Source organism: Enhydra lutris, unplaced genomic scaffold (assembly GCF_002288905.1).
Source record: "Enhydra lutris kenyoni isolate GAN:26980312 unplaced genomic scaffold, ASM228890v2 scaffoldscaffold8, whole genome shotgun sequence".
Lineage (NCBI taxonomy): Eukaryota > Metazoa > Chordata > Mammalia > Carnivora > Mustelidae > Enhydra > Enhydra lutris.
This window is the reverse complement of record NW_019154092.1, coordinates 1,544,562-1,562,748: the sequence shown is the minus strand read 5'-3', so window position 1 is coordinate 1,562,748 and position 18,187 is coordinate 1,544,562. Positions and strand designations below refer to the sequence as shown.

The following is an 18,187-nucleotide window of genomic DNA, read 5'->3' as shown; positions in this document are numbered from 1 at the left end:
CACCTGCCCTGGGCCCCACCTGGGCACTCCCACCCCCAACAGCAAGTCCCTTCTGGTGCTTCTTTCTCAGAAGCTGTGAGCCACAGCTACTTCATTCTAGGAGGAAAGGGGACTGGGTTTGGTGGAAGGGAGCAGCAGGAATGTGGAAGGGGACAGAGTACCGCACTCACCCCAGGGCCACAGCATTTTCTGCTGTACAAAGCAGGTGTTTTCACCACCCTCAGGTTATGTTCTCTCTACTGTTTCACCAGGCATGTAAATTTGGACAAGACCCATATTATTGGGGGGTTCAGCTCCCTCAGGAGGACGTTGAGGTTACCCTACCTCAGACACCCAACCTTGCAGGCTGGCCTCCTGGGCACTGGCCCGTGAGATTCCAGCAGGTGCTTCCTCCCCGGACGCTTCCAAGGGGCCAAGGCAAGAGCCACAGAGGCAGCCGTGGGACCGTTCCCCAACCGACGCTGCAAATTCTAGAAAGTTCGGGATAGTGGCAGCCAGGAAGCAGGCCTGCAATGGCTCCACCCCTGGGAGGGCACAGGAGGGTGCTGGCCCAGCCCTGAGAGGGCCCCAGGAGCCGTGGCAGCACAAAGGAGACAGAGCCCAGCACGTCTATACCATGTCCTGGACTCCTGCCCTGCTGGTACTCCTCGTTCACTGCATAGGTGAGAACACCCCAGAGCTTGCCACCCCCAGCCCCATCCCCTGCCCTTGCCTGCCCCAAATACCCATGTGTTTCTGTGTCCCCAGGCTGTGGCTCCCAGCCAGTGCTGAGCCAGCCGCCATCTGTGTCCTCATCTCTGGGAACCACAATCCACCTGCCTTGCACCTTGAACAGAGACCACGATGTCAGCGTTTACACCATCTACTGGTACCAGCAGAGGCCCGGTCACCCTCCCAGATTCGTGCTGAGATATTTCTCCCACTCAGACAATGACCAGGGCTCCAAGATCCCCCCTCGCTTCTCCGGATCCAAAGATGTGGCCAAGAACACGGGGTATTTGAACATCGCAGAGCTGCAGCCTGAGGACGAGGGGATGTATTACTGTGCGGTGGGGTTCCAGGACATGGAAAAGGTGAGGGTGATGAGGAGGGAAGAAAAGGAGCCTGCTGCTCCAGGGTCCCAGGCACCCCAAGACTCACATACCGTGATCTAAAGACAGACGGGCATGCATCCTCAGGGAGAGGCGTATGTGGGCAAGGAGGAAGGCTGGGGCGATGAGCTTCACAGGGCCGAGGAGAAGAGTCCTGGCTCAGCTTTTTCCTGTTTGGCAGCTTTGCTGAAACCCCGCAAATTCTTATTGTCCCCCTCCCCTCTGCCCCCGGAAGGCCAGATTGGGGGATTAAACTCGCTTGTGTCTTGCACAGTTGTTCCACTGAGTTTGGTGCGCCTGGTGTGCTGAATTGTCCTGGGGAGGCCGCAGATGTTCTGTGAAAGGTCAGAAGGAGTGGGATGCACCCAAGAACCAACCTAGGGTGAAGGTCCCAGGAGACTGGTGGCTCACAGTCTACGTGACCCCAGTCTCTGCTCTGGGAGGTCCTGGGCGGGGGAAGGGACTGCACCTGGGGAACATGCCTGTTGAGGATGGGATGCTGGATCCTGCAGGGGTTACAGGGTGAGCAAGTCTCTGGGGGGTCGTGGGCACCAAGGGACAGGTCGGGAGCAGGTGCTCCAGCCCGGTTCCTCTGACATTCGAACACGGTTCTCTGTGGTGAGGCTGTCCTGTTGAGCGGCATCTCTGACCCCAACCCAACAGATGCCCGGACCTGCGCCTTCCCGCCCCTAATTACAACAACCAAAAATGTCCCCAGACATTGCCAAAAGTCCCCAAGGTGGCAAAATTACCTTGATTAAACACCACTGATGCAGGTGAGAGAAATGCATGGATTCTTTTGTGCAAGAGAGTGGCAGCGGCTGGCAACTATTTTCTATAAAGGACCGTATAGTAAATAATTCGGGCTTTCCAAATTACTGTGACAGTGGTCACAGATAACAAACACATAAATGGATAGGTATGGCTGTTTATTATTAACTTTATTTACAGAAACATAGGGCCGAGCCAGATAGTACCAAACCTTGCTGACCCATGCTCCGGAGGAACTCTCCTGCTCCTGGGTTTTAGTCAAGACACGTTTGGTGAGGCAATTAAGGTCAACCACAAGTCCTCCTGCCTGATAACTCCATGGAAGGCTCTGGACCTGGGGAAAAAACCTGGAGGCAGGGGGAATGGCCTCACCAACAAGTTTACTGGGTGAAGAGGAAACAGTGGGTGCCTTCAGGCCTGACCTATTGTGCAGCTCACTGAGTCCCTGGGTGGTGGGTCAGGACGTACCCTGCAGGAAGGGACCCCCTATATAGGTAATTAGGGGGGACATGCCTCCTACTCAGAGAGGTGCCAGGCAGACTATCCATCCTATGATCCCAAACATGGGTGAGAATGTCCATTTCCCAAGGGGCCCCCCAGAGAGGTGGGCGCATGTCAGTACTGGCCCTTCCACCAGTGTAAAACAATGGCCTCAGCTCATGCCATGTCCTAGGTACCCTCTGAGTTTCTACTTCCTCAAATGCACTGTGTTCTTCTTATTATTGTATTATTTCCTTATCAGTCACCAGGCCTGGCCTTCCTCTTTGTCAAGTCCTTTCCTTTAGCCTGAGTCATTTCTCACCTCGGCCATTATCTGGCTTCCTGCCTGTCCCCACTGCTCAGCCTGTACCCTCCGTTCCTCCTCATTACTCCCAGATCCAGCTTTGCCTGCACTCCTCCTCTCTAACTAACCTTTTGTCTCCCACCTTCAAAGTCACCTATGCAATCCACATCTGAACTTTTTATTTTCTATTGGCTACATTTATTTAAAAAGGTAAAAAGAAACAGGTGAAATGATTTTTTAAAAGATTTTATTTATCTGACAGAGAGAAATCACAAGTAGGCAGAGAGGCAGGCAGAGAGAGAGGGGGAAGCAGGCTCCCCACCGAGAAGAGAGCCTGATGCGGGGCTCGATCCCAGGACCCTGGGATCATGACCCGAGCCGAAAGCAGAGGCTTTAACCCACTGAGCCACCCAGGCGCCCCTGAAATGATTTTTAATAGTGCATTTTACTTAAGCCAGTACATCCCAAATGTTATCATTGCAGAATGCAGTCAATATAAAAATTAGCTATGATGGTTTTAAACTTTTTTTTCCCAGTATGAAATCCTCAAAATCCCATGTGTGTTTTACACTTGTGGCTCATCTCAATTTGGACTGGCCACGTCCCCAGTAATCAACAGCTGCCTGTGGCTTGGGCGGGAAAGTACAGATGGAAGGGGGAAATTCAGACTCTTTATCATGACGCAGTCTTTGGAGGCTGGCCCAGATTTGGTCCCAAGTCCCATGTCTTATACATCCCCCCTCCCAAGTGTTTCTGCTGCATTAACTCTCTGCAATTGATCCGATACCTAATCCTCTTGGTTGCCTCCAACGCTTTTTCCAAGCCGTTCATTGACAGACAGGACTTCCTGACCCTTTACAGGATCCTCCAGCTGGCGTCCCAGTTCAGGGTTCTACGAGGATCTCAAAACTCCCTCCTCAGGCAATAATATTTCCCTGACCTCTTAACGCAGTTACCAGCTTCCTGCCGTGTGTAAACATTGTGGTTTCCTAACTAAGCGCCCACCACACAGATCTAAGTTTATTTTGCAACTCTCTCTCCTTAACTAATCTGCAAATTCTGCAAATCCTGATGGGCAGGATCCATTCCATGCGTTTGATGTGTCTGATAAACACAAGGAGCTGACAGAGTTGGGCAAAGAGATGAATGACCAGCTGATGGCACGACCAAAGGGATTCCTGAGTTCCAAAGACCCTGCCATTCTGGGACTCCTGGAGATGGCTGGGGTCATTGTGATTCCCTAAGAAGGGAAATCATGTCACATCAGTGACTGGCCACATTTTGTCCTTCTGTCTGTCTGTCTGTCTCTATCACACACGCATGCACACGTGTGCGCGTGCGCACATAACACACACACACACACACACACACACACACACACACACACACATCTCTGATGCCTTGCATATGAAGCTGGTGATTTATACAGCTGCTGGGAGCGTGTGGGAAGGAAAGGGTCAAAATAGGCCAATGCAGGGAAGGGAACATTTGGGGGAACTTTCTGAATCAGTAACAGAGGAGAGGGATGTCAGAAAGGGTGTGGTTCCCAGATTGTTGGGATCTGGTGCTGCATCTCACCCCCACTGCCACCCCTAAGCATCTACAGCACCCCCAGCTGTGATACAAGATGAGAACCTGGGGTGCTAAGAACTGTGGCCTGTGCACAGAATTGCTTGGCGCAGATCCCAAATTTGACATAGAAACACAGAACCCAATGGGCTTGGCTATGGCACCAGTGGTACTGAAGATGGAGGACCCAACATTTTTGACCTGAGTTAGACCCTGAGACCCCCCCAAATCTGAGGGAGGCCCAGGGGTCTTGGGAGTGGAGCATGCCAATCAGACAGAGTGAAAGTGCAAGGGGCTCTTGGAGCATACAGAAGGCCAGTGTGACCTTGACATGGTTTGGCAAAATGAACTGAGGGAGATGGCTCCACATAACAAGGGGGGATGGTGGAGTTAACAGGAGGACACCCATCAGGATATGGAGTGGGGGCCCTTGTATTCCATTCTAAATTGTGTTTTTGTGATGTAAGCACAATGCCCTAATCCATTGGTTCATTACTGGATGCAAGCCAGGGGAAGTTCTCATTCCTGCATTCTTGCATTCCTCCTTGCCTTTGGTAAGAAAATATCCCCTCATCAGTGATTCAGTCCCCAGAGGAGCTATGTATAAGGTAAAAAGCAAGATAAATGTTTGATCTTTTCCCCTCTTATTTACCGACTGTCAATAGTAACAAGTCAGTGTGCCAGCTTCTTCCAACATTGATTTGCTAGTGTCATGATAAGCCCATGGGTATAAGCATATTTGAGGTGTTTAACTCCATCGCCAGTAGTTCTCAGGGAAAGCAAGGGCCCCAGGAAAATAGCCAGACAAACCCAGACTGCAGAATGCTGGAAAAGAAAATTGGCATGGACGCTTCGAAAAGTGAATATCAGGAAAGAAAAGGTGTAGACCCTTACAGATGAAAAGAATCTGGAGAGATCTAACAAGTAATGAGAACACAGTTTATACAGATTAGATCTTCTCAGGAGACCAAACCAAACAAAAAGTAGTAACTATAAATAAAAGCCATCTTATGGACCATTGTGGAAATTTGACTGTGAAGCAGCTATTAACTATTTCGGGATTATAATAATTTAGATGGGATCAGGATATTGTGGCTTTTTAGGAGAACGTGTCAAGACAACTGCAACTGAATTTTTCCAAACTTTTAATTTTGAAATAATTATAGATTTACATGAAGTTGCAAAGTAATGTACAAGGATGGTCTATGCACATTTTCCCCAGCTTTCTCCAATGTTAGCATCTTGCGTAATTATAGTACAGCATTAACACCAGGAAATTGACATTGGTATAATCTAGAGCTTATTCCATTTTTTCCAATTCTACCTGCACTCATTTGTGTATGCGTGTGTGTGTGTTGTGTGTGTGCGCCTATGTTTTCACGTGTGTTATCTTTGCACGATCACCACCAAGCAAGATATTTAGCTTTACCATCTACCATCCACCATCTACCATCTCTACCACAAGGCTACTTCATGCTACCTCCTTATAGCCACATTCATCCCCTCATTCCTCTCATCCCTAACCCCTGCAAGCATCATTCTGTCCTCCATCTCTTTAATTTTGTCCTTTTAAGAATGTCATAGAAATAGAACCATAGTAGGTAACCTTTTGAGACTGGCTTTTTCCATTCAACATAATTCCCTTGAAGTTCATCCAATTTGTTGCACGCATCAATAGTTCATTCTCTTTTATGGCTGCGTAATATTCCATGGAATGGATTACCACATTTGTATAACCATTTTCTCATTGACAAACATTTGGGTAGCATCATATCCAAAAATTATTTTGAAATACCCCATAGCCCTAAGTAGAAATCCTAAAACCATAAAACTTTTAGTAGAAAATCTTTGTGACCTCGAGTTAGGCAAAGACTTCTTAAGTGTAACAGCAAAAGTACTGTCTGTCCATAAAATAACAGGTTGATAGCTTCATAAAAATGAAAAAAAAGTCTGCTCTTCAAAAGACACTGTTAAGAAAATTCAAATATAAGCCTCAGACTTGGAGAAAATATTTGCAAAATATATACCTGATAAAGGGTATATGTAATACATAAAGAATATACAAAGAACTCTCAAAACTCAATAATGAGAAAACAATCCATTCAGCTTTAATAAGGGAAAAGTTCTGAACAGATACTTCACTAAAGAAGATATATGGAAGGCAAGTAAGTACACGAAAAGATGCTTAACGTTGTCAATCATTAGAGAATTAGAACCACAGATTAGGGGCGCCTGGATGGCTCAGTCAGTTAAGTGTCTGACTCTTGATCTCAGCTCAGGTCTTGATCTCAGGGTTGAGAGTTCAAGCCCCATGTTGGACTCTAGGCAGGGTGTGGAGCTTACTTAAAACAAAACAAAACCGAAAGCCACAAATTAAAACCACAACAAGATAACACTACGCATCTGTTAGAACAACTAAAATAAAAAAATCTAACAATGCTAACTCCTTAAAGGATGTGGATCAACTAGAATACTCACACATTACTGAAGGCATTGCATGATGATATGGCTACTTTGGGAAACAGTTTGGCAGTTTCATATAAAGTTAAATGTACACTTACTTACGACTCAACAATCTCACTCTTAGGTATTTACCCAAGGGAAAAGAAGACATATTTTCACACAAATGTTTCTAGTGGCTTTATTCATAATCACCAAAACCTGCTAATAGAATTGTCCTTTGATTGGCGAATGGATAAACAAGCTGGAGCATTCACACAATGGAATAACAACTCAGCCGCACAAAGGAATGAATGACCGCTGATATACGCAAGACATGGATTGTCTCAAGTGCAGCAGGCTATGTGAAAGAAGCCAGTTTAAAAAAAGAAGCCAGTTAAAAAGTAAAATAGGCTATGTTAAAGAAGCCAGCTACATATTGTATGATTCCATTTACATGACATTCTAAAAATGCAAAACTATGGGGATTAAAAAAAAAGAGAGAGAGACCAGTTGGTTGCTAGGGTTTGCAGGTGGAAGGATGAGGTGATGGGGTGATGACAAAGGAGCATGACGGGTTTTTAGGGGTGATGAACTATTCTATATTTTGATTGCAGCAGTGAGTGGCTACAAGACTGAATGCATGTATTCAAACTCTGAACTGTACACTAAAGAAGATGCATTTTCATATATCTAAATTATATCTCAGTATACCAAATGTAAAAAAAAAATTTCACACAGCAATTGCCACGTTGATCTGTCTTAGTAATGATACCACATCTGGAACAACTGGGGTTGCTGCTTGATTAAATTTACCACCATTTTCAGCCTTGACCTAAGTAGAATTTTCAGGGACCAGATGAATGATTTAAAAGATGGGGATCACCGCATCTGCTTCAAGTTTTGGGGGTGGGAATATATTCTGCCATTCCACCTAGATTGCCATATTGGTTTTTGTTATTGTTGTTGTTTGTTTTGTTTTGTTTGTCTGTTTATTTGTTTTAAGATTTTATTTATGTATTTGACAGAGGCATTGAGAGAGGGAACACAAACAGGAAGTGGAAAAGGCAGAAACAAGTTCCTAGCTGAGCTGGGAGCCTGACATGGGACTCGATCCCAGGACCCTGGGATCATGACCTGAGCTGAAGGCAGACACTTAACAACTGAGCCACCCAGGCTCCCCTGTTTTTTGTTTTTGTTTTTTTTTGAAGAAAGATTTTATTTTTATTTATTTAGAGAGAGAGAAAGCAGGGGAAGGGGCAGATGAAGAAGGAGAGACAGAGAATCTCAAGCCGTCTCTGCACCAACTCCAAATCCCCACACAGGTTTCACACAACCCCAAGATCATGACCTGAGCTGAAACCAAGATTTGGATGCCCAACTGACTGAGCCATCCTGGTGCCCCCACATTGTTTTTTGATGACCTATTATTGACTTTGTATATGTCCAGAAACAGGAAATTATCACCAGCCAGTTCTGCAGATCCAGTGGACACTGTGTGAAACTGACATGGGGGAAGAATCCGTTAATCACCAGTCTTCTGTATTGTAGTTACCTGCAAACGAACAGGATGGCTTTTTTTTTTTCTTCCTTTCTTTTCTTCCCCCCTGCTTTCTGTATCACCTCAGAACCTGTGTCAACAGCCCTCAAAAGTATCTGGATATTCATTCCCATTTCCTGTCAGTTATTGGGTAAATAATGAGAGGATCTCCTTGGGGAAGGATTTCTGAAATATTGTAAGGTCCTCCTTCAAGTACACCTGGTTTTCCTATTGATTTATTCTGGATCTGAGAATAGTTTATATCTGGAAACTGGGAAGGGCTCGTGACTCTCCATTGGTGTGGCTGAATCACTGGTGTGACTCACCCACTTGCAATCACTAGTCAAGCCATATGTGACTGCCCCTACATCTGATACCTCAATGTACCATGGTCTGTTAATCATTTCTACATGTTCCTGTGGACCGGAGTCTCTTGGTTGCCATCTCAACTTTTCTGCCTGTGTCAGTTTGAGTCTTCTGAGGGTTAGACACCAAGCTGGGATTAGACATGTATTAGAGTTTTTAGGGCAAGTAGCTGAAAGGGGAAAGGAACAAGAATTGGTAGGGATAGACCTCAGACCATACTACTGGTCTGAGACCTGAGAAAGGAGAAAGGGAAAGAAGGAACGGTGAAGAAGGGTCTCAGGTGGAAGTTCTAGGAAAATCTTATCCATACTGATGAGGAGTCCCCAAGCAAAAGTTGCCCATTGGGGTGTCCATGTGGGGAGGAGTGGTCCATCACTTGTAACCCAGCCAGTAAAGTGATGGGAAGAGACTGGATGAAACAGCTGAGGGCTATCCTTCAATTATCACCGCTCAGCCTTCCCCCAAGGTGTTCTGGAAGGAAATCCAGGAGGGGCATCTCACTCCCTTCATGGTAAGTACTTCCACCTGTTCTCTGTGCTTTGGTGTTGCCACTGGGACTCCCGCCATACTCATTGAAATGGATTAGTCCAATTCTATGGCAGTATCCCTACCATGAACTCCAGCCTGTGGAGGACAGCCACCATTGAGTGTTTCCAGAGTGGCAGCCCCTCCCATCAGCTTCATTTTATGAAGAGAGTGTCATCTGAGCCCTCTGGAAAACAGTCCACTGGTGTTTCTCTGAACCTTTATAATAAGTCCATTGTAACATGAACACCTCTCTCTGATCATTTTTACCCTGTTCCTCAAGGTCGAGGAGGTTCCAGAATCCCCATTGTTTTGTTTTGTTTTTTTTAAGATTTTATTTATTTATTTATTTGACAGATCACAGGTAGAGAGGCAGTCAGAGAGAGAGAGGAGGAAGCAGGCTTCATGCTGAGCAGAGAGCCCGATGTGGGGCTCGATCCCAGGACCCCGAGATCATGACCCAAGCCGAAGGCAGAGGCCTTAGCCCACTGAGCCACCCAGGTGCCCCAGAATCCCCATTGTTTTGATACTAGGGTCCTATTTATCCAAGTTTCAAGCACCATCCCATTAAGACCGATTCTGGTTGTCTTAATCATGGGGCACTGCACTAGGACCAATAAACTCTCTCCATCTGGCCTTTTACTCTCTTCTTCTTTTTTTTTTTAAAGATTTTATTTATTTATTTGACAGAGATAGAGGTCACAAGTAGGCAGAGAGAAAGGCAGAGAGGGGGAAGCAGGCTCCCCACTGAGCAGAGAGCCCAATGTGGGGCTGGATCCCAGGACCCTGAGACCATGACCTGAGCCGAAGGCAGCAGCTTAACCCACTGAGCCACCCAGGCACCCCCTTTTACCCTCTTCTTGATCCAACACCCTCAAGACACACCTAGGCATGAACTCCTAGGTCCTTTTTGGTCATTCCTCCTGTCGTCCAGAGACAGTACTCATGTCAGGACATTTTGAGACTTGATTTTGCTTATTAGTCCAAAAGAAATGATGGGATATGGGACATTTCTTGAGTAAGGCAAGCATAATTCTGAACCAGCCTTTGGGTGAGGTCTCTGCCATGTCTCCAGATGAAGTTGGAAGCTCCAGATATGTGAGAAGGAGAAAGCCCCTTGACCCAGAGGTCCTAGGGAATCAGAGTTACAGGTTAAGTGTATGCAGCTAGATGTGGCCATGCCAAGTCCCAGGTCCTATGCCCTTCCTATCACAGCCTGACTTTGGTGTCAGAGACGCTGGGGCTGTGAAATCTGTCACCTTGTTTCTCTGTTATGCTCCACCCACAGATCTTGATCTTCCCTCTGGCCACAGATTACAAAGATCTCTAAGCATTGCCATAGAAGCCATCTGGCTCCCACATCAGTTGGCTGTCCTGAGACCACCATTTTCTTCTAGTGCTCTGTTGGCATTTAGCGACAACCAGCCCACTCCATGGTTTTACAGTGACCATTTCCGCCATATTGCTCAAATGTTGGAGATATTAGTCAATGCAACCCCTTCCATCTGAACCTGCAGATCCACCACATGCGAGGGGCTTATTAGGTAAATGTCTTATTACTTGAGGAACCGAGCATGCTAGAGTCACTAATAAGGTCCTTACTTATATTTGACTGGTGAGCTATCCAATTCCAGAATTTCACTCTGAAGATCTGCTTCTTATGACCACGACCAGCTACTTAGGGTTTCACAAGAATCCAATCCTGAATCGAATGCAAGTAGCATATTTAGGAGGCGCTCCTACAAAACGTGGATAAGGAAGGGAAGGATGGCAGGAAAACAAGTTATCACTCTTGTGCAACTGGAGTTTAATCCCATTGGGGACCCCTAGGAAACATCCTAAAACACACACCTCAGACTGTTGGGTCCCCCAATAATGGGTCCGTGATTAAAGGAGTGAGACTGATACAAAGCAAAGGTCAAGCAAAGCTTTATTTCGCGCCAAGCATCAAGAATCAAACCGACCGTCAGACAGGTCAGGGCCGCCCCTTACAGAGAGGGCGACCCCACTCTGTTTCACAGGCTAACTTTTATAGAGCAAAGGCCATGTGGTTGGGCCTGGCCACACACAGGTGGCCAATGAAATTGTAACACACAGAGAAAGCTGCACAGTCATGTTAGGTCACACATAAGTGACCAATTGAATTACAATTTACCCTAGTAGACATTTGAACCAGCCTATCACCTTGGTCAGAATTGGCGCCCAAAAGGTGCCCAAAGGGCGGGGCCCATACTCCTTGGTAGCTAGAAGACAGTAGGCTCTCCCACTGATTGAATACCTCCACCTGGCCTGACCCACCCTTGTATTTGGGCTTTTTTACCTGGGACTGGTTTCCAGGACTTGTTTTTGAGTAAGTTCCCTTTGGGGATGGGGGCAGAGTCAATTTAAGTTTTACAACAAAATGGCAGTTCAACCGGGGTGGGGCCGCTCTGGCTGAATAGGCCCTTACAAGAGTACTGCCTTGGAAGGGTGGGAGAACTGAGGTGTCTATGTACCTACCAAATCTCATCGGTCATTGGTTGAGAGCTGCTCAGGGAGGAGCTAATTTCTTGCACCCTTGTCCTCCCTTGCACACAGGCACAGATGGCACTGATGGCCAGAGATGCCCAGGTGATAGCAACTAAAAGGCAAGCAGAAATGCAAGTGTTGAGGGAATACAGGCAGGTCCCAGACAGCTTCTACTACAATCTCCAGAGGCTGAATGAAGATTCTCGCAGTGGAGAACAAGAGGACTATGTTAATTCAAAAGATGTTGGAGGCAGATGGAGAGTCCTGATGTGTACGAGGGTCCCGGTCTAGGAGAGTATCAGTTAGGGTTGACTAGGGAAGCAGAATCACTGTGAAGGATGCAGAACAAAGGATTACTAGGAGGGTGGATGTTTTGCCGTAGCGTGAGCCGTGGAGCAATATTCACAGGATACTGCCTCTCCTCTACTGTTGAGCCTGTGCTCGCTCTAGGTTATCCAGATCTGCAGTTGGGAAGGAAAGCAACATAGGCAAATTTATACCCATCTCCTCTCCCACGTTAACCTCAATGCTGGCAGTGACTCATGGCACAGAAACAATGACGCAGCATTGCATTCAACTTCCAGATCTTCCACGAGTGTTCCCCTACACCTCACCCTAGCCAAACCATGCAGGGAAGAGAATTCTGCTAACGTGGTTTAGTTGAGCTCAGGCAAAACGGCACGAAGCCAACCCCAAGTGACTGAGGAGGAGAAAGATTTCTAGAGAAATCTGATGATGCGTTTATTCTGGTTTATAGTTTGTAAGACTGTGAGCATAGAGGGAAGTCAACAGAAATGGGAAAATCACATTGCAAAGAACGTGAACACTGCCCATGATGATGGGCTTGTCTGCCCTTAGGTGGTGGCCACAGCTATAGACTGGAGAAGGGTGAGGCAGAGGCGCACCCTTCAAAATCAGCAGTAATCTGGGGCACTGGCATGGCTGGGGCTTGACACAGAGTTTTCTGCATGACAAGGAAAGGGAGGAAGCAGCTGCTGGGTCAGTACGCAAGTCCAGGTGCCGTGGCGTCTGCCACTGAGCCTCCATCAGGGAGCACGAAGCCCAATCCCAGACTGGGAGGCGGCTGTGAGCAGCCCACGTGAGGACACTCTGGGACGAGGCCACAGCGCCCCCTGCTGGCCACAGGTCAAATTTCAGTCTTTCCCTAAGACCCCAGCATCGGACAGACGGTGGACAGTGGATTCAAGCCCCTGAGCTGCCAGCTCTGCTCTGAGAGATGGGGTGGCTGAAGAACGAATAGATGGGGGTTCGTTCCCGGCAGCCGAACGTTTCCATCTTTTCTTTCTTGGCTCCTGCTTCTTGTTACATAACCCTTCTTAATTCTATGTTTAATAATACATTAACTTGGGGCGCCTAGCTGGCTCCGTAGGGGGAGCAGGGGCTCTTGATCGTGTGGTCTTGAGTTCAAGCCCCACGTTGGGTGGTGTAGCGTTTACTTAATAAAAAAAAATTTAATGCATCCTTTTTTTCTGCTTGTTTTGCTTTGCTTTTAGCTATTCAATATATCTGAAATGTATCTTTGCATACAGAGAAGATAGGTAGTTGCATTTTTTAAAAATGTGGCAAGTTCTGGTAAGGCTTAATAACAGAAGACTTAACTACAAGCTTATATTGTGCTTCAAATTTCACTCTTTAAGGGACTGATGATTCTTTTCTGCTCATAATTATTTGTTCAGAGAACAAGCAATTAGATTATTGATGTTTCATCTAATGTTCTTCTCTCATTTGCTAGGATACATAAAACACTTTCAAATTATTTTTGCTATTAAGAAGAGTAAAATGGAGGGGAGTTAGAGAGGAGAAGGGAGTTGAGGGAAATTGGAAGGGGAGGTGAACCATGAGAGACTGTGGACTCTGAAAAACAATCTGAGGGTTTTGAAGGGGCGGGGGGGGGGGGGTTGGGGGAACCAGGTGGTGAGTATTGGAGAGGGCACGGATTGCATGGAGCACTGGGTGTGGTGCAAAAACAATGAATACTGTTACGCTGAAAATAAATTTTAAAAAAATGAAAAAAAAAAGAGTAAAATGGGGGTGCCTGGGTAGCTCAGTGGGTTAAGCCTCTGTCTTCGGCTCAGGTCGTGATCTCAGGGTCCTGGGATCGAGTCCCGCATCAGGCTTTCTGCTCAGCGGGGAGTCTGCTTTCCTCTCTCTCTCTGCCTGCCTCTCTGCCTACTTGTGATCTCTGTCTGTCAAATAAATAAATAAATAAATAAATAAATAAAATCTTTTTTAAAAAGGAGTAAAATGTATTAGCTTCTAACAGTTTAATTAAATGGCAAAACATTACTTACCTCAGCAAATGGAAAATCAACTATGTATCTATAATCCAAAAGGTTGTATATCCAGAAAAACATAAATAACCAAAATAAACAGAATCTTGAATTTCATTTAATATTTGAAATATCATGTCTACTGCCATATCATCCTGAACATGCCCAGTCTGGTCTGAAATATCATCCCACTTCTTTCTGGACATGCTTCATACATCAAAATGTACTTCTAACTGAGATGTAACTGACATATAACACTGTATTCATTTTAGGTGTGGGATATGATTATATGTGTCTATTGCAAAGAGATTACCACTGTAAGTTTGGTTAACTACCATCACCACATATAGGTATTTTTTTCTTGTGATGAGAACCTTTAAGATTAACTCTCTTAACTTTCAAATATACATCACAGTTTTGTTAACTAGAGTCCCCATAATGTACATTATATTCCTAGGACTTACTTTTCTTATTTTTTTTTAAAGATTTTATTTATTTATTTGTCAGAGAGAGATAGAGGGCGCGAGAGCAAGCACAGGCAGACAGAGTGGCAGGCAGAGACAGAGAGATAAGCAGGCTCCCTGCTGAGCAAGGAGCCCGTGTGGGACTTGATCCCAGGACGCTAGGATCATGACCTGAGCCGAAGGCAGCCCCTCGACCAACTGAGCCACCCAGGTGTCCCTGGAAGTTTGTACCCTTGACTGCCTTCACCCATCTTGCCCACCCAGACTCCCACTCCCTTATTTTTCCGTCATGGACAAGAACTTCATTTCTTCATTCAATAAACATTGAGAGAATGTCATCTGACACATCCAGTAGTGGGAACACAGGTGTCAGCCCCTCAGGGATCTCACATTTTGTTGGAAGGAGACAAAAACTGAACAACTAAGCAAATACATCATCTGTAAGGTGGTGACAAAGCAAGGTTGGGACAGTGGGTCATGGGAGTGCTGTCCTGGTCAGGGGCAGGACAGGCCTTTCTGGCAGGGGGGCGGGGGCGCCTTAGCAGTAGCAGCTGCAGGGAGGGTGAGTCAGACAGACAAGACAACAGCCAGACCAGGGGTGGGAACATCCAATGCAGGTGACCTTAGGAGGAAGGGTGCCCAGAATGTTCTATGAATGTTCTCCGAACAGCCAGACCAGGAGTACTGCGAATAGAGGCAACAAGGTGGCTGAGGAGCAGGCTGAGGGCCCGGAAGCTGTTGTAAGGATTTTGTTCTTTTCCCTGAGAGAATGGAAAGGTCACCACAAGGGAATTTTATTTTATTGGTTTTGTTTTTAATGCTCAAATGCGATTTCTTTTAAAATTGAGACTGCGGGGGGCCTGGGTGGCTCAGTCAGTTAAGCATCCGCCTTCAGCTCAAGTCATGATCCCGGGATCCTGGGATCGAGCCCCACAATGTTGTCTCCCTCTTCCTCTGCCCCTCCACCCCTAGCTTGTGTTTTCTCTCTGTCTCTCTCTCTCTCTCTCAAATAAATAATAAATAAAATCTTTAAAAAACCAAATCAAATCAAATTGAGATTGTGCCCCAGTTGAAGTCACTACCTATATGACCCAGGTGGTGGCCAAGCCTAGGAGAGAACCTCTGGGGTGCCCGAAAAGGCAGGTATCAGACTGAGCTGTGTGCACAACCTGAGACACCTCCCCCCGCCTGCATGCATGTGTCAGGCTCGTGTATGTTCTCATTGTTTCTGATATAAATATTTTTTTTTAAAGATTTTATTTATTTATTTGACAGAGAGAGATCACAAGTAGACAGAGAGGCAGGCAGAGAGAGAGAGAGAGAGAGAGAGAGAGAAGCAGGCTCCCCGCCGAGCAGAGAGCCTGATGCGGGACTCGATCCCAGGACCCTGAGATCATGACCTGAGCCGAAGGCAGTGGCTTAACCCACTGAGCCACCCAGGCGCCCCGATATAAATATTTTTAAGAGCTTTGCTCAGCCTCTGTATCTTGGAGAGATCTTACTTCCCACACATAACACAGATGTCTTCGACAAAGGCTTTCCCTTGGGTATTGTGTTTTGGGCTATTTGCAAGTCAGACCGATGCTCTGTCATGGTTAACCCTGGCCAAGGGCCATTGAGTAGCCAGATCCCGCTGAGCTGGGGTCTCATCTTCCCAGTGGTGCTGGCAGGGCAAGGAGAGATGGACAGGGCTGGTCAGCTGGGGGTGTTTGTCTGTGGGTCTCATGGAGCCTCTCCCCTGGCCCCAGGCAGCCTCTGGAGGAGTCAGCCTCATCCTCTGTCTGAAAGAGTCCCTGCAGAGCCCCCACAGGCGAGGACTACAAGGGACATGGACCCTTACAGAGTTGAGCAAGCCAAGGCGGGGGTGTGGGGGTGGAGGGGGGTAGTAGTCAGAAAGGCTCCTTCAGGAGAGTGGACGGTGCAGTGGTGAGACGGGACTGCAGACAGGAGAAGCCCTGAGCCTTTGTTTAGTTGCTCATCTTAAGCTTCTGGAGGGGGCCCCTGGGTGGCTGAGTGAGTTAAGCGTCTGCCTTCAGCTCAGGTCATGACCCCAGGGGTCCTGGGATCGAGCCCCACATTGGACTCCCTGCTCATCGGGAGAGCCTGCTGCTCCCCCAGCTTTTACTCTCTCTTGCTATTTTTGTCTGTCAAATAAGTAAATAAAATCTTAAAAAAAAAAAAAGAAGAAGAAGAAGAAGAAGAAGAAGAAGAAGCTTCTGGAAACAATGCCTGGCATTTTAAGCACCAGGGTATTTTGAGTGTGTAAGTGGCCATCATGTCAAACCACATCACCGAACCACATCAGCGCCATTTCCTCACAGGCCAACCTTCCATCTGGACACACAGGAGTCCAGTGAGCAGCAATGGCTCAGCCTCCTGGGGACATCTGGGCCATTCCCTTGTGTCTCTCGCCTTCGAGTCTTCCCCGTCGTCTTCAGCCTCCCACCTGCTCAGCCTGATGCCCAGGGCCCTCCTTTCTTCCCGTCTCTTAGAAATACCACCGATCATCCTCCCTCCCCTCTGGATTAAATCATATTCCCCGGTGCCTCAACTCGGCCATAAACTTTGTTTATGGTGGATTTTCACCTGCACGGGTGGAAAGTTTAAACAGTGAAATTACAGATTTTTCTTATATGCTTAAAACTATTCATGGAAAATTGCATTTAGACAAAATGTTACTCCATCCCTGGACCCTCTCTTCTCCTTGACCTTGACCTTTATCTTAGGGTTCTCCAGAAAAACAAAACCAATAAGAGATACAGATGGACAGATAGAAGACAGACAGATAGGGGCACCTGGGTAGCTCAGTTGATTAAGTGGCTGCCTTCGGCTCAGGTCATGATCCCAGGGTCCTGGAATCGAGCCCCACATCGGGCTCCCTGCTCAGTGGAGAGCCTGCTTCTCCCTCTCCTTCTGCCTGTTGCTCTGCCTACTTGTGTTCTCTCTGTGTCAAATAATTTTAAAAATCTTTAAGAAAACAGATAGATATAGCAATATCTAGAGACTTATGGTAAGGTATTGGTTCATGTGATCACAGAGGCTGAGAAGTCCTGCCATCTGCTATCCGCAAGCTGGAAGCCCCACAGACTGGAGGTGTGGTTCAAAAGCGCAAGAGCTGGGGAGTGGGGAGTGGGCAATGGTGTAGATTCTAGTCCAAATCTGAAGGCTTGGGGACCAGGAGCACCCAGGGCAGAGGAAGATCAATGTCCCAGCTCATGCAGACAGGCGGAGGGAGAGTAGTTCCAACCTTCCCCTGCCTTTGTGTTCTGTGCAGACCCTTGATGGATCAGATGACGCCCGTTGGGGACACAGATGTGGGGAAATGGCTGTTCAAGTCCCTCACATCCTCTGTGATATCTATTATTAAAAGAAGAGAAAATTACAAATGTGGGTGAGGATATGGAGAAATGGGAACCCTGTGCCCTTGGTGGGAAGACAAAATGGTACAGCTGTTATAGAACATGTGCTGAGGAGCCTCAAAAAATGAAAAACAGAATTACCATTTAATCAAGTAATTCCACTTCTGGGCATATAGCCTAAGAATTGAAAATAAGATCTCAAAGACATATTTGCACAACTGTGTTCATAGCAGCATTATTTACAACAGTTAAAAGGTAGAACCAACATTTGTCCATCGATCGGCATATGAATAAACAAAATATGGTCTATCCATACCATGGAACATCATTCAGCCATAAAAAGGAAAGACGGACCTTGAGAACATTTTAGTAACAGGCATATGGTGGATGTGAAGTGGCTTCTCATTATGGTTTTGGTTTTCATTTCCCTAATGATGAGTGATTTTTGAACAATTTTTTCATGAACTCCTTAGTCATTCT

At 46.6% G+C, this 18,187-nt stretch overlaps 1 protein-coding gene across 1 annotated transcript; it reads left to right on the top strand.

The window, feature by feature from the left end:
• Nucleotides 1-573: 573 nt before the first annotated feature.
• LOC111142648 (immunoglobulin iota chain-like) lies at nt 574-1,362 on the top strand. Its single transcript, XM_022495964.1, has 2 exons — nt 574-662; nt 748-1,362. The coding sequence occupies exons 1-2, from the start codon at nt 617-619 to the stop codon at nt 1,152-1,154; spliced, it is 453 nt and encodes a 150-aa protein (XP_022351672.1). The 5' UTR covers nt 574-616; the 3' UTR covers nt 1,155-1,362.
• Nucleotides 1,363-18,187: the final 16,825 nt, after the last annotated feature.